The 15,659-nt window shown below is 44.9% G+C and overlaps 2 protein-coding genes across 7 annotated transcripts in view; one reads left to right on the forward strand and one right to left on the reverse strand.

Moving 5' to 3' along the window:
- PPME1 (protein phosphatase methylesterase 1) overlaps positions 1 to 2,040 on the forward strand; it is a 51,291-nt gene extending 49,251 nt beyond the window's left edge. Inside the window, exon 14 of the mRNA XM_005216225.3 lies at positions 821 to 2,040. Coding sequence (XP_005216282.1) covers positions 821 to 839 — 19 coding nt within the window. The 3' untranslated portion in view covers positions 840 to 2,040. The remainder of the gene's footprint in view (positions 1 to 820) is intronic.
- Positions 1 to 15,659, reverse strand: part of P4HA3 (prolyl 4-hydroxylase subunit alpha 3) — a 72,312-nt gene that overhangs the window by 19,965 nt on the left and 36,688 nt on the right. For 3 of the 6 annotated variants that reach the window (XM_024975046.2, XM_024975049.2, XM_024975048.2), the window contains 3 exons: positions 14,723 to 14,791; positions 13,020 to 13,100; positions 11,394 to 12,009 (listed from right to left, as the gene is read on the reverse strand). In XM_024975046.2, coding sequence (XP_024830814.1) covers positions 11,779 to 12,009; positions 13,020 to 13,100; positions 14,723 to 14,791 — 381 coding nt within the window. In that variant the 3' untranslated portion in view covers positions 11,394 to 11,778. 6 annotated transcript variants of the gene reach the window in all.

Genomic DNA, 15,659 nt, shown 5'->3' on the forward strand with positions numbered 1-15,659 from the left:
AGTAGCACCCTCTCAACACACACAGTTGTGACAAGCAAAAAGGTTCCTAGATTTTACCTAATGTCTTAAGGGAGGCAAAGTCATTCCCATTTGGGAACCACTGGTCTAGAGGAAAAAGGATGCCTTTCATCTTGGGAAACTCTTTGTCAGATTGGGAGACACAGTAGATTTCTTTGTGGAGGAGGAGGAGGAAGAGAGGCATGGTGACCCAAACCACATGGTCCTGGTCCCACCTCAAGGAGCTCCCAGTCTTTGCTGCAGAAGGCCCCATCCTCACAGAGCCCCACAGGCCATATGAAGAGTCATGCCTGCCAGTTGGAAAGTCTCTTTTCTAATTCTGATGATGGTCCAAGGGAACTTGTTCCCCACCCTCAGAAAGTTTGAAGAAAAAATGTTGAAGAAATATAAACAGTTTCTACATCACGGAGTTCAAAATGCCAGGGCCTAAGTGGTTTGGATGACAAAGCAAGGTGGGCACTGAAAATGCCAGGGCCTGGTACAGTGAGCCACAGTGATTCCCTGATGTCAGACCACCCCTCAAGCAGCTGACCATTGATGGATCCTAGGAACCAACAATAAAGTTTCTCAGTAAGTTTCTTAGTTTCTCAGTAAGCAGTGTCTGGGGGCCCTGGCCCGTTTGAAGCTGTGGTCTGATCAGCCGTACATTGAGAGCACACCCTGTGTCTAGCCCTGGATGGGCTGAGAAGAGGTGGAGAGATGTGCAAAGGCCATGGTGATCATTAAGGAGCGCTTCCTGGATGAGACAGGGTAAGCCAGTGACAGTCACATTTGTTTTCCATTCTCTCTCCACTCTTCACAGTGTGTTTCCTGGCTGTTAGTGACCTGCTCTCCTTCCCTCCCTCAACATTGAGCTCTGTTGTAAATACATCGCACCAGAGGCCACTGTGATGCCGCTGTCTCCTCCTCACCATCCCGCCCGACCATGTGACACCGGCTCCCTGTAGACGGGCATCCCCAGATGTACAAACCCTTTTGTGTATTCCTGCCCAAAGCATTGTTTTCCAGGGCCTTCGATCAACATTGGTCTCCCCAGTCTAAGGCTCCCCAGCTCCTCTCCCTTCCCTGTTCAGGGATAGCTCTTGCCTGTCCTCCCTGCCTTGCCTTGGGTGAAGCCTCCATCAGAACCGCCACCCTGGGCCCCTGTTCCTGGCATTAGGTAATGTACCTGGGTCCCCATGTTTCCCCAGGTACAGGGACCTCCATTGCTTGAGATTGTTCTTGCCATGGTCCTGCCCTACCTCATGGGCTAGACCATGTGCAAGATGGTCTTTATTTTTCCCTTTTAAATAAAACACCAGTCGGATACCTTTTTATCCCCGTCTTATTCTTCTAGGCTTGGAAGACCCAGAGAGGTCAGGATCTCATCCTTAGGTAGAGGGAGGGGTGGTGGATAGCATCACAAGAAACTAGCCTGAAAATCAGGCTCAGCCAGTCCAAGCACATGGCCTCCCATCTGGGGAGGGCCCACGTCCCACTCCCACATGTCTGGGCACCTGCCCTGGGCTGAGGCCAGGCTGCTCCAGGGGCCTCTTGAGCCCTCACCTGCCATAAAGCAACCCAGGTTGACTACAGCCCATGCACAAAGCCACCGGCTAAGGCCCGTGGAGTTGTTTTTAAGAAGCAGATTTAACCATTTTCATAGTTGGTCCCTGGAGGTATGCAGAGTGCCCGCTTGCCTTTTCTAGACCCACAGCTTATCTTAGTCATTTGTGGTTTCCATGTCACCCTTCATAGAAACAGTCCAGTCCAGCATCCTCAACATTTGCCCTCTTCCAGCTGCCTCATCACAGCACTTCAGCCTCCCTACTGCCCAGGCACGCCATTTCCAAGGGTAGGGAGAGGCAGTCTCCTGCAGCCCATCTTTTCTGTGACTGTCTTAGGTGATGCGTAGCCCCCTCCACCTTTTGACCCCTCAACTTCCTATCCCTGTCCTGCTTCAGGGTCCGAAGTCTGGGACCTTCTTTGTTTCTTTGTTATTTATGACCTTGTTTAAAGAAAATAAATATCTCCCAACCTTTATCTGGTCTTTCTCTATGGAGTTGTCCTTATTTCTTCTGATCTAGGGGTTGGGGACAGTTCATTGGATTTAGTCACCATAGAGCTCCAGCAAAGCCTGTTTGTTTCCTGCAGCCCATTAACGTCTTATGCTCCGCCTGCTCCCCGAGCCAGAATGCCCATTAGAATGGACAGAGTCAGCCTCCACTGCAGCCAGGGAGACTAGATTCTAATCTTCTCTCTTCCAGTTGTGTACTGTGTTGACTTTGGTCTAGAACAGGACAGTCTGTACACTGTTCACATGACCTCAAGCTTTCAGAGTTTCGCATCTGCTAATGCCCAAAGTCTATCTACAAGTTCAAGCACCTCCTCAACTCTATAGACACTTAGGTCTGTCTGCTTGTCCAGATGACCAAAAGCCACTCACATTGACCATTCCTAAAGCTGAACTTACGTTCCCCCTAAAAGTTGTTCTTTCTCCCATATTTCCTAGGTCAGTAGTGATAGGTTCCACCATCTCTCCACTGGTCTAAACAAGGCAGCCAAAGTGTCCTTGATGGCTTCCTCTCTTACATTCACAACTGCCATCCATTCTCTATTCTATGTCTCCTCCTCTCCTTGCCACAGCCCCTCCCCTGGCTACTCTCTACACATTGTTGGAGTCTTAGCAGGTGTTGGAGCTAGGCTGCCTAAATTAGAACCTAAGGCCCATCCCTTACTGGATGTATCAGATAGCTAAGTACTTTTCGCTCTTTGTGCTTTGGTTTCCTCATCTGAAAAATAGAGGTCAACAGTATTTACCGCATAGGGTCTTGAGGACTACACAAGTTAATACAGGTTAACTCTCTCAGTAACTGATGTAGGGTTCCTATCATGTCACTCCCATACTATAGTTAAGACCTTTACTCAGAGTGGCCTGTGGTCAGCAGCATTCATAAGTATCATCTGGAAGCTTGTTCAAGATTTTGTCCTTACCCCAGACCTTTTGAGTCAGTACTGATCTACATCCAAACAAGCACATTATTCTGAGAAGTTCTGGTTTGTATGTTCACTAAATATATCTGAGTAAAGCATGAGCTCCTAGCAGAGAAACGTCCCTGTGTGTGTTCTGTGTGCTTCCCACAAGCCCTTCTGGGGGCGGGAGGGGCCTACCAAGGTCTCTGCTGGGCTGTTTGCACTCTGTCCACAGGGGGGCAGCATGGTCAAATGTGTGTTTTTCAGGGACACAGCCAATTTTGTTCACCAGGTTAAGTCATAATAGTCATCAAAGTTGAGCAGCTAATTCACTGTACACACAACTATTTAATCCTCATGGCAACCCTATGAGGTAGGTGATGTTGTCATTTGACAGGCAGGCATTAGGTCCAAATTCATATAGCTCAGAAGTGGCATCAGAATTCAAACTTAGCTTTTTTTCCTCTTTACACTGCCTCCTGGACAATATAGGGGACCCTGGGCAGAGGTCATTTTGGTACAGATACCTGGCAAGAGGATGATGACCAGGCTTGATGGATGGAAAGTGAGAAACATTCACTTTATATTACATACTCTGCTGCTAAGTCACTTCAGTCGTGTCCGACTCTGTGCGACCCCATAGACGGCAGCCCACCAGGCTCCCCCGTGTCTGGGATTCTCCAGGCAAGAACACTGGAGTGGGTTGCCATTTCCTTCTCCAGTGCATGAAAGTGAAAGTGAAGTCGCTCAGTCGTGTCCGACTCTTTGCGACCCCATGGACTGCAGCCTTCCAGGCTCCTCCATCCATGGGATTTCCCAGGCAAGAGTACTGGAGTGGGGTGCCATTGCCTTCTCCAGATACCCTGCTAGTTACACCTTAATCTTTGGAATCCTTGTGAAGTATGGGCATTATTGTTCTCAATTTATTGTTTTTTTTAAAGTTCACATAAATTGTCATTTTTTAAATTTAAGTATATTTTTAAGTTGATTTACAATGTGTTAGTTTCAGGTAGAGCAAGGTGGTTTAGTTATATATATGTGTTCTTTTTCAGATTCTTTTCCATTACAGGTTATTATGAGATATTGAATATAGTTCCCTGTGGTATGAAATAGGTCATTGTTGTGTATCTACTTTATATGTGTATATTTTGTGTATACATTAATCCCAAAGTCCTAATTTACCCCTCTCCTGACCTTTCCCTTTTGGAAACCATAAATTTGTTTTTGAAGTCTGTGAGTCTTTTTAAATAAATTCATTTATATCATTTTTTTAGATTCCATATAGAAGTGATATCATATGATATTTGTCTTTTTCTGTCACATTCATGGACCTAGAGATTATATTGTTGCTGGAGATCCATGTTGCTGGAGATAGCATTATTTCATTCTTTTTATGGCTAAGTAGTATTCCATTGTGTACACACACACACACACACATATCATGTATACACACACACCAAAGCTTTATCCATTCATCTGTTGATGGACATTTAGGTTGCTCCCATGTCTCGGCTACAGTAAATAGTGCTGCAGTGAACACTGGGGTGCCTGTATCTTTCAAATTGAGAGTTTTCGTCTTTTCCAGATACATGCTCAGGAGTGGAATCGCTGGATTGTGTGACAACTCTGTTTTTGGTTCTTTAAGGAACTTCCAGACTGGCTTCCGTAGCGGCTGCACCAATTTACATTCCTACCAACAGTGTAGGAGGGTTCCCTTTTCCAGCATTTCACACCCTTTCCAGCATTTATTATTTGTAGACTTTTTGATGATGGCCATTCTGACTGGTGTGAAGTGATACTTCACTGTAGTTTTGACCTGTATTTCTTGACTAGTTAGTGATGCTGAACATCTTTTCATGTGCCTGTTGGCCCATCTGCACGTCTTCTTTGGAGAACTGTCTGTTTAGGTTTTCTGCCCATTTTGGGATTGGGTTATTTTGATTCTGAGCTATATGAGTTGTCTGTATATTTTGGAAATTAATTCCTTGTCGTTCACATCATTTGCAAATATTTTCTCGCATTCTGTAGGTTGTCCTTTCATTTTGTTTATGCTGTTCTTTGCTGTGCAAAAGCTTTTAAGTTTAATTAGGTCCCATTTGTTTAGTTTTGCTTTTATTTCCATCACTTCAGGCCAACAGATCCAAAAAAAATCACTGTGATTATGTCAAAGAGTGTTCTGTGTTTTCCTACAGAGATTTTTATAGTATCTAGTCTCTTTTTAAAAATAATTTTATTTATTTGTTATTTTTGTGCTGATCTTCATTGCTTCTAGTTGTGGAGAGCAGGGGCTACTCTCGAGTTGCAGTGCATGGGCTCTCGTTACAGTAGCTTCTCCTGCTGTGGAGCACGGCTCAGTAGCTGTGGTACCTGGGCTTAGCTGCTCCACAGTATGCGGGATCTTCCCGGACCAGGGATTGAACCTGAGTCTCCTGTGTTGGCAGGCGGATTCTTTACCACTGAGCCACCAGGGAAGCCCAGTATCTGGTCTTATATTTAGGTCTTTAATCCATTCTGAGTTTATTAGGTCTTTAATCCATTTTAAGATGTTAGAGAATGTTCTAATTTCAGTCTTTTACATGTAGCTATCCAGTTTTCACATATTGCTGAAGCCTGGCTTGGAGAATTTTGAGCATTACTTTACTAGCGTGTGAGATGAGTGCAGTTGTGCGGTAGTTTGAGCATTCTTTGGCATTGCCTTTCTTTGGGATTGGAATGAAAACTGACCTTTTCCAGTCCTGTGGCCACTGCTGAGTTTTCCAAATTTGCTGGCATATTGAGTGCAGCACTTTAAGTTGGCTTAAAGCTCAACATTCAGAAAACGAAGATCATGGCATCCGGTCCCACCACTTCATGGGAAATAGATGGAGAAACAGTGGAAACAGTGTCAGACTTTATTTTTCTGGGCTCCAAAATCACTACAGATGGTGACTGCAGCCATGAAATTAAAAGATGCTTACTCCTTGGAAGGAAAGTTACCACCAACCTAGATAGCATATTCAAAAGCAGAGACATTACTTTGCCAACAAAGGTTCGTCTAGTCAAGGCTATGGTTTTTCCTGTGGTCATGTATGGATGTGAGAGTTGGACTGTGAAGAAGGCTGAGCGCCGAAGAATTGATGCTTTTGAACTGTGGTGTTGGAGAAGACTCTTGAGAGTCCCTTGGACGGCAAGGAGATCCAACCAGTCCATTCTGAAGGAGATCAGCCCTGGGATTTCTTTAGAAGGAATGATGCTAAAGCTGAAACTCCAGTACTTTGGCCACCTCATGAGAAGAGTTGACTCATTGGAAAAGACTCTGATGCTGGGAGGGATTGGGGGCAGGAGGAGAAGGGGACGACAGAGGATGAGATGGCTGGATGGCATCACTGACTCAATGGACGTGAGTCTGGGTGAACTCTGGGAGTTGGTGATGGACAGGGATGCCTGGCGTGCTGCGATTCATGGGGTCGCAAAGAGTCGGACATGACTGAGCGACTGATCTGATCTGATCCAGTTTTCCCCCAATTTAAAGGCAAAGAAACTGAATTTCAGAGATGTGAAATGACTTGCCCATAGACATGGCTAGGAGGTGGCAGGATCTTTGAGCATTCCACTATCTCCTAGTAGAGAAGAGACCATTCATATGTTCACAAAACGTATTCTTTTTTTTTTTTTTTTTAATTGAAGGGTAATTGCTTTACAGTATTGTGTTGGTTTCCACATAATGTACTCTTAAGGAGCACCTACTATGTGCTGGATGTAGCATCCTTGTGAAGCCTACAGATCAGCACTCCAAACTCAGGAAGAGAATAAAGGAGACCCTTGGACCCTTTGAATGAAGGATTTCCACAAAGCCAGAAGGAACATATTTGGGTCAAACCAGAGGCCAGTCTGTCAGACACATACACTAAAGAATGTCCAAGGAGAACTTCCTGAAAGAAGGTGGGCAAATGGGGTAGACACAGATCTAATGTTGGGGGGCAGAATCCTGAGATTGAGAAGACTCGAAGGGCTGAGGAGAGTTGGGCACGACTTCTTGTTGTTATCCTCTTCTAAAGCTGCTATTACAAGCATTTATTTGCTGATTAAGCAAACCTGAGCAGTTTCTCTGTGTCAAGCTTCCAGTTGACTCTGGAGGCAGAGATAAATAATGAGGCCTTTCAAATGAGCTCATAGTCTAGAAAGACCATTATCGAAACAGTGACCACACTGTACAAAGGGAAGGGGACAACTAAACCTCTTTGGAAACAGGCAAGGGATGGTTTCACAAAGTAGGTAGCATTTGAGTTGAGTTTTGAAGCATCATCACAAGGTGGAGGTGGAAAAGGGAAATATACTGCAGGGAGAGCAGGCAGCATGCACAAGCCCACGAAGGTCAGTCTGACACAGCTGGTAGATGAGTATTATCAGTGTGGCTGGAGTAAAAGCTGTGACAGATGTTGGAGGCAGGATATAAAGGCCTATAGTGGCAAGATGGGGAGTTGCCAGACACTAAGGAAAGTCACTCTGGTACCTGTGGAAATGGACTGCAGGCACTGGACTAGATAGCAGTAAAGAGGCAGTGGTAGTCTAGGTAAAAGGCAAAGGGATTCTGAACTAGCTAAGTGCTGCAGGGATGAGAGGAGGAGGAAGGCTCGATATTTTAGAGGTGGAATGGACAAAACAAACTGATTTGGACAGCGAGATGCCAAGGACCCTTAAGTTGGATTCAAGGGCCTGTGTCATCAGAACTGGAGCTGGGGAATTAGAGGGTCATGACTTTTAACAAGGGGAAAGCAAGAAAAGAATCTACAACAGGAGTTGAGAAAGCAAACAGCAGTCGTACCCTTTCCTGCAGGGACAGTGTTTTGTTTGTAATCTTCAAGCCAACTCTTCTCTTGCCCCAGCTGGCTGCTCCATCGGTGGCCAGAGTCAACACATTCTCAGTCTGGGTCCAGGGCTCAGAAAGTTATGTAAACTCAAGAGGCTCCCATATTCCTAGAGCTGGCTTCCTCTCCCAGCAGTTTGCTAGAAACCCCAGCCTGTAGCCAGGCGAAACCTTGGAACCTGAGACTAGCCAAGTGGCTGGCCTTACAGGTGGATGGAGGAAACAGTTAACTGGGTAGTTAACTGAGCAATATAAGGAGAGAGTTTTTTTCCCCGATAATGTTTCAGTTTTTCACCATTGAGTATGATGTTAGGTGTGGGTTTGTCATATATGGCCTTTACTGTGTTGAGGTAGGTTCCTTCTTTGCCCACTTTCTGGAGAGTTTTTATCATAAATGGATGTTGAATTTTATCAAAAGCTTTTTTTGCATCTGTTGAGATGATCATATAATTTTTATTCAATTTGTTAATGTGGTGTACCACACGGATTTGTGGATGTTGAAGGATCCTTGCATCCCTGAGATAAATCCCACTGGATCATGCTGTATGATCCTTTTTACTGGAGTCAGTCTCCTAGCATATTTCATTGAGGACTTCTGCATCTACATCAGTGATACTGGCTTGTAATTTTCTCTTTTTGTGATATCTTTGTCTGGTTTTGGTATCATAGTGATGGTGGCCTCATAGAATGAGCTTGGAAGTGTTCCTTCCTCTGCAGTTTTTTTGGAGTTGTTTCAGAAGGATAAGTGTTAACTCTTCAAATGTTTGATAGAATTTGCCTCTGAAGGCATCTGGTGCTGGACTTGTTTGTTGCTGTGTGTGTGCTAAGTTGCTTCAGTCCTGTCTGACCCTAGGGACTGTAGCCCACCAGGCTCCTCTGTCCATGGGATTCTCCAGGCAAGAATACTGCAGTGGGTAGCTATGCTCTTCTTCAGGGGATCTTCCCAACCTGGGGATCAAACCCCTGTCTCTTAATGTTTCCTGCATTGGCAGGTAGGCTCTTTCCCACTGGTGCCACCTGGGAGTTCTGTTGGGAGTTTTACACTGGTTCAGTTTAAGTATTGGTAAATATGAATTGGTAATTCATATTTTCTATTTCTAGTCCATAGATGGACCTCAAGATTATCATACTAAGTAAAGTAAGCTAGACAAAGACAAATATCTCATGATATTGCTTACATGTGGAACCTAAAAAAATGATACAAAAGAACTTATTTACAAACCAGAAACAGACTCACAAACATAGAAAACAAGCTTATGGTTACCAGAGGGGAAAAGGGTGGAGGGTAAATTAGGAGTCTGGGGCTAACATATACACACTGCTGCTACTGCTAAGTCGCTTCAGTCATGTCCGGCTCTGTGCGACCCCATAGACGGCAGCCCACCAGGCTCCCCGCCCCTGGGATTCTCCAGGCAAGAACACTGGAGTGGTTTGCCAGTAGCCAACAAGGACCTACTGTACAGCACAGGGAGCTATACTCAATATCTTGTAATAATCTATAAGGGAAAAGAATCTGAAAAAGAAGATGACTATATGACTAAATAAATCACTGATATATATATCACTGAATCACTTCACTGATACCTGAAACTATACCTCAATTGAAAAATTTTTTCATTGCAATGAAGATTTTTTTATTGGCATATAGTTGCTTTATAGTGTTGCGTGAATCTTAAATTTTAAAAAAGAGATCTTTGGGGAGACACCTGTACTTTGAATCCTGCCTCTGCCACTTTATAGCTATGTAACCTCAGGAAGGTTACATATTCTCTGCCTCAGTTTCCCTCATCTATAAAATGGAGATATAGTACCTGTTCATTGTGAGGCCTGAAGGAGGCAAGTACACCTACCTCAGTTCTTAGCACAATGCCTAGCCAAGAGTACATGGTTAGTATGTTACTACTGACAATGATAACAGTCATTAACGTAAAGAATTTTCCCTGGAGCAAGTCTTGTGAGGATACAATTGCAACACCAGGAGCCCAGTTTGGAGAGAAAGCTGTTAGAAAAATGGCCGAAGAACAGCGCAAGAAAGAAAAGCAAAATTATAAACAAGCTATGCACCAAGCCACAGTCAGTCCTATTTAGAAACAGCTACCTACATACTAAGCATTGTTGGGACCCCACAGCTATACCCCTTTCTCTAAACTCGCCTCACTTGCCTGAAGACAGATGCTCCAGAAGGAACTCAGTTGTCTGAAATTCCTTCAAGAATTTTACCAAGGAAACCTCACAGAAGACCACAAGTGGACACCACACCTAGACAATCACTATCGTATCTCCCGTCTGTGGGCCCTTTTCTAAGGACTATTCATTGTTCCTAAGAATGTAAGCGGCTTACCTCCCCTCTTTCCTTTCTCTCTTAAGATAGTATATCATCCTGAGTTCTAAGCCACCTCAGGAAATTACTCATTTTCCCTTGGGTATCTCCCATGTATACATGATATATACATGTTAATAAACTTCTTTATGTTCCTCCTGTTAATATGTCTTTTACTATAGAGGTTTCAGAACCTCTATAAGAACTCAGAATTCCTAAGAACTCAGAAGGGGAGGGGAAAAGTGTTTTTGCTCACCTATGTGACAGTAATTTAGTAAGAGGGCTTCCAGAGTCCTGATGCACTCAGCAGAACTATTGGTGACAGGTGCCCACAGAGGCTCTGCTGGACCCCGGATATCAGCACACCAGAACCTTTTCCTTGGGGCCCACAGAGCTCTGGGAGGCAGAAATCCTGGCGTGTGTGGTACAGGGAGGGGGCAGAGGCAGCACAGCATCTAAGCATCTAGCCTTTTACCTGTGTGGCTTCTCTGTGAGCACAACACACACCCCCATCTCCTGTTGAGGAAACTGAGCCAAGTTGCCTAGAATGTTCACTTTGCACAAGTGCTCAAATATCAGTCACTCATCACTGCAGCCTTAGCTCATGCCAGCCCTGCTGGGAAGTGCTGCTCCTCATTAGACTCTGCCTATAAGAATCCTACCCATCCTCCAAAGCATAGCTCAAAGGAGGCCTTCTTACTCACTTATCCAAAAATATTTGCTGAATGCCTACTTATTTGAAACAGACCTTTTTCTGGGGGATACCAAGAGGTATAAGGAGTGCAAGCAGCTAGGCAAATAAATACTGAAAAATTGAGTGAGATGGGGACTACAATAGAGGCATTTACAAAGTAGAGAGGGGTCTTAAAGCACTCACCATGCAGGGCGGGCAACTGACCACAATTAAATAAATAAAGTAACTTTGAGAAAAGTGTTAGGAAGAAAATAAAGTTGGCCTATGTGAACAAAATGGCTAGAAGGATGGATGTCAGAGAGGTTCTCTCTGAAGTGACACCGATTCAAGAGTGGAATGGTGAGGAGGGCTCAGCCCCGGTGGGAGCAGTGAGTGCAAAGACATGAAGAGTGGAACCAATGTCGGTATTAAGAAATAGAATGCTTCTGGAATGCACTGAGCGGGGAGTGGTGGGAGATGAGCCAAGATAAGATTATACATAAATAAAACATTCTGCTCTGCTGTTTTCACATAACGTTACAACATAAGAATGTTCATGGTTGTGAAAAATGATCTGTAAACACTTTTTATGACTATTAAAACATTTTAATGGCTGTATTTAAAAATCGTATTTTTTAAAAAAGTTACTGTCTGCTTTAAAAAAGTCATCACATGAGGTACACTCCTGATACAGAGACACCCCCTGCTCAGCCTTCAGCAGGAGTCAGTGGGCAGAAGGGCACGTGGGAGTCAGCAGGGGCCTCACTGCCCACTTCTGGGCCCCTGTGGTCAAGGCTCAAGTGGCGAAGGCCCCACTGACCAAACCCTGGAGACTGTTGATATGCCCTGTTTCCAACAGAGTCTGAGCTCCAGAAACTTCTCTCTCCAGCCTTCGTGCCCCCTCCTTTGTCATGTTCATTCTGCTGTGAGTCATGGCTTGAGGAGAAACAAGTTCTCAGGTAACCCCTGTTAGAGACCACTTCCTTGTCTCCCATTTGCAAGGAACAGACAGTGCTGACAAGGGCCTCCTCCAGAAGCTTGCTCCCCTTTCTCCTCTCTTACCCTAGTTTTTGACTTCTGGCTTCTTTGGAAAGCCAAAGGACTCCTCCAGCTTCTCTCAGCCAACACTTTAGTCTTCAGGTCTCGAGCTGCAGGGTCTGCGGAATTCCTGTCCATACTCGTGTATCCACTTGTTGGCCACTGGGGGAGAACGGGGAGGTAGAGGAGCAGGCTCAGCAGATCAGACAGAGGCGATACTCACAGGGTCATTAAATTCCATACCCTTGGGGACTCACTTGCCTCACCTTGGTCCCAGGCCTGTCACAGACTACAAGATGTTGCTTCCAGTAGCAATAAAGAGCAGGAAGGGCAGTGGTCCCTGGAAAAAGTCCCCACAGGTCCTGTCTACTAGAGACTTAATTTTCAACCCCCTGGGTACTGTGGTCACTTATCCTTCATGTAGCTCCTGAAAGCCCCTTCTCCCACAGGGTACCATTTCAGGGCAGTGAGAGAAAAGGCATGGATCCCCTGGTCAGGTCCACCTCAGCACAAGAGTCCCTCCTCTACTTTTTCTGTCTTAAGAGCTAAGTTCTCATGGATACATGTATGACATGAGCGTGTCCCTTACTTATCTCTTCCTTGTTTGACCTCTCCTCATGGGAAAGCACTTGATGGTTTTCTCCTTGGAACAGAGGAGTGGGACTTTGCACTGATTCTTCTTTAGCTGTCCTGAGGAATCAGGGCCTATCTGGTCAGGCCAGTCAACTTTTACTGACACTAGCTATAGGACAGAAGCCTCCCCTTTATGGGCTCCTAATGTACTTGCGGCCACTAGCCCAGAATCTGATCACCTCGATATAATGTGGCATTGCTATGAAGCTTTTTTCCCCCTAATTTTGTTATTTTCCATTTAATTTTTTAAAGTTGACTTGCTGTGTTTTCATTTTTATTCAGTTCAAGAAATTTTCTTCTTTATTTCTTTTTGCCACGCAGTATGTGGGATCTTAGTTCCCAGACCAGGGATCAAATCAGGCCCCCTGCAATGGAAGCTCAGAGTTTTAACCACTGGGCCACCAGGGAAGTCCCTGTTATGCAGCTTTTGGAATGAAAGGCTATGTTATTTTCTATCCAACCCCTATTTCACTTTCCCCTGAAGCCTTCACCCCTTTCCCATGCCCAGAAAGGCAGGCCTTACCCCATTTATCTCCTACCAGGACAGGGCAGGCAGCATGAAGTGTGTCACCATCCCCTTCACCACTCCTATGCAGGTTCCACCAAAAGAGTGCTGCATTCTGAAAGCAAGCAGACCCCGCCCCAGGGAAGGTCAGCTCAGAGTCTCAGTCCTAGGGAAGGACTTGACTGAGGACAAATGCGTGCGTGTCATTAACCAAGAAAACTGTCCATGCAGATGGGGGCAAGGAATACATAAGATGGCACAAAATGATAGACAAGCTGCCATTGACTCATTCACTGATGCCTTACTTACTGAGGGCCCTGCCCTACTCCAGACCCTGTGGATGCAGAGACAAGTCATGATCAATTCTGCTCTCAGGGAGCTCACAGTCTTGCAGGAGAGAGACATAAAAACAAACCAGGAGGAGACTGACAGGTGCCAGGGGAAGGGGGAGCACGGGTGTCACGGAATCACTCAGGACAGGCACTCAACAAAAAGCACAAGGAAGAGCAAAATATTCCTCACACAACTAAGAACTTCATTCTGATGCTTAGCCTTTCTCAGGCACTTCTAATAACACCCCCAGGAAGCAGGCACCATTGTCATGTCCACCTTAGCAGAAAGGAAGTTGAGGCGTAGGGGCTTTAAATAACTTATCTAAGAAGGATCAACATCAGAACTCAAACCCAGGTGTTCTGACTCCAAATCTTCTATATTCTTTCTACCTCTTATACTCAGATTTCTCTCCTACACACTTACTTTATCCCTGGCCAAACCGCTGAATTTTGCTAAATACCCGGCATTTACTTGTATGCTTAGGATGTGCTGGGCACTGTTTTAAGTGCTAGAAGGCACGATCTCAATTATTTGTCTTCATTTCATTCCGGAAGTAATTAAGGGCTGCCATCCCTGATTGATTGATTGATTGCTCTGAAATTTGGGGGAGAAATTAAGTAAACCTCTTACCACATTGGCCCTCCTCTAATGCCTTGCTTGACTTTATAGCTCTTCTTGCAGTATATACCATTACTGACTGTTAACCTCTCCGTGAGCTCCTAGAGGCAAGGACTATGACCTTTCCTCTGTACTCTGAGTGCCTCTGCTGCTGCTGCTGCTGCTGCTAACTTGCTTCAGTCGTGTCTGACTCTGTGCGACCCCATAGATGGCAGCCCACCAGGCTCCCCCGTCCCTGGGATTCTCCAGGCAAGAACACTGGAGTGGGTTGCCATTTCCTTCTCCAATGCATGAAAGTGGAAAGTGAAAGTGAAGTCGCTCAGTCGTGTCCGACTCTTCTCGACCCCATGGACTGCAGCCCACCAGGCTCCTCAGCCCATGGGATTTTCCAGGCAAGAGTACTGGAGTGGGGTGCCATTGCCTTCTCCGCTGAGTGCCTCTAGCCCCCAGTATTTACTGAAAGAATGATTGAAGGGACCAGTTGCTGCTGAGATTCTGAAGAGGAATAAAAGATTTCTCACCTTTGACGAGTTCTGTTGTAATTGAAAGGCAGACATGTAATCATCTACTTGTAATACAAGTGTAAATAAGATTAAAAAAAAATAGAGGTACAAGTAAGTGCAGTAGTCAAGAAAACTGAGGAACTATCTTTGATTCTGGGAATCAAGAAAGACCTCTTTTTTGCCCCCCTCCCAGAACAGGCGTGCAAGCACTGACAGCACGAAAGTTGAGGTGTTAGTTCGAACAATCCTAAAAATCACCTGTTGGCATCAGACCCACACTCACCTTGACCACAGGAACGCTGAAGTTGCCGTAGATGAAGGCTGTGGCTCCTCCGGCTTCCACCGAGCTCAACTACAAGGCCAGAGGGAAAGCCAGAGTTGAAATAGCCTGACTGCCTTACTCTGCTCCACATGACATCTGATGTCATTTCTGCATAAATTTCCCTCCTGTGCGCCCCTATTTCGACTCTAGGAGAAATACTTACGGAAAGACAATCACCCAATTTAGGAATGCAGACAGCCTACTCAGTGGCATCAGTGTTTGCCTGCATGGTCACGAGAGGACATTTAGAAATCCCCTCTTACTTTACCCTTGCAGCTCACATCCTTATTGAGGGTTACCATGGGTAGGTCCAAACTTTGAGACCCTCAGGAAGAAATGTAGTTTATATCACAGCCCAAGACACACAGACGTGTCCCTAAGTTTCATAGAACATTCTTACTACATGAGATACTGTCTGTTATTTCCCATTTTATTTTATTCTCTTCTAGTTCAGATTTCTTAAATGCTGACCAGATCCACTAAATTGATTTCACAGCCTAGTAATGCATCAGGACCAATGGCTTACAGAACACTTCGTTTTTGAAGGCTGGGCCTCATAGAAACCACTGATTGCTCCTTTGGTGTGTTTCCCAGATCACTCAGACCCTCTCCAGGTAACCTCAGCTAAAGAGCTCACCACTGGTATGTTCTAGAATTATAGATATGTTTACTTAATTTGAAGAGTTTTTACTGATTTTCAAAGAATACACAACCTAAACACTTTGAAAAATACTGGAAAATACTTTAAAATACTTTATATTATTCATCATCTTACCATTCAGGGAAAAAAAAGCACTTTTATAGTTTAACTATAATAGTTGACACTTATTGAGCAATGACCGTATGTTAGGCATCATACTAAATCCTTATTCCTCACAACAAATATATCATCCTTAAT

Source organism: Bos taurus, chromosome 15, assembly GCF_002263795.3.
Source record: "Bos taurus isolate L1 Dominette 01449 registration number 42190680 breed Hereford chromosome 15, ARS-UCD2.0, whole genome shotgun sequence".
In the NCBI taxonomy this organism is placed as follows: Eukaryota; Metazoa; Chordata; class Mammalia; order Artiodactyla; family Bovidae; genus Bos; species Bos taurus.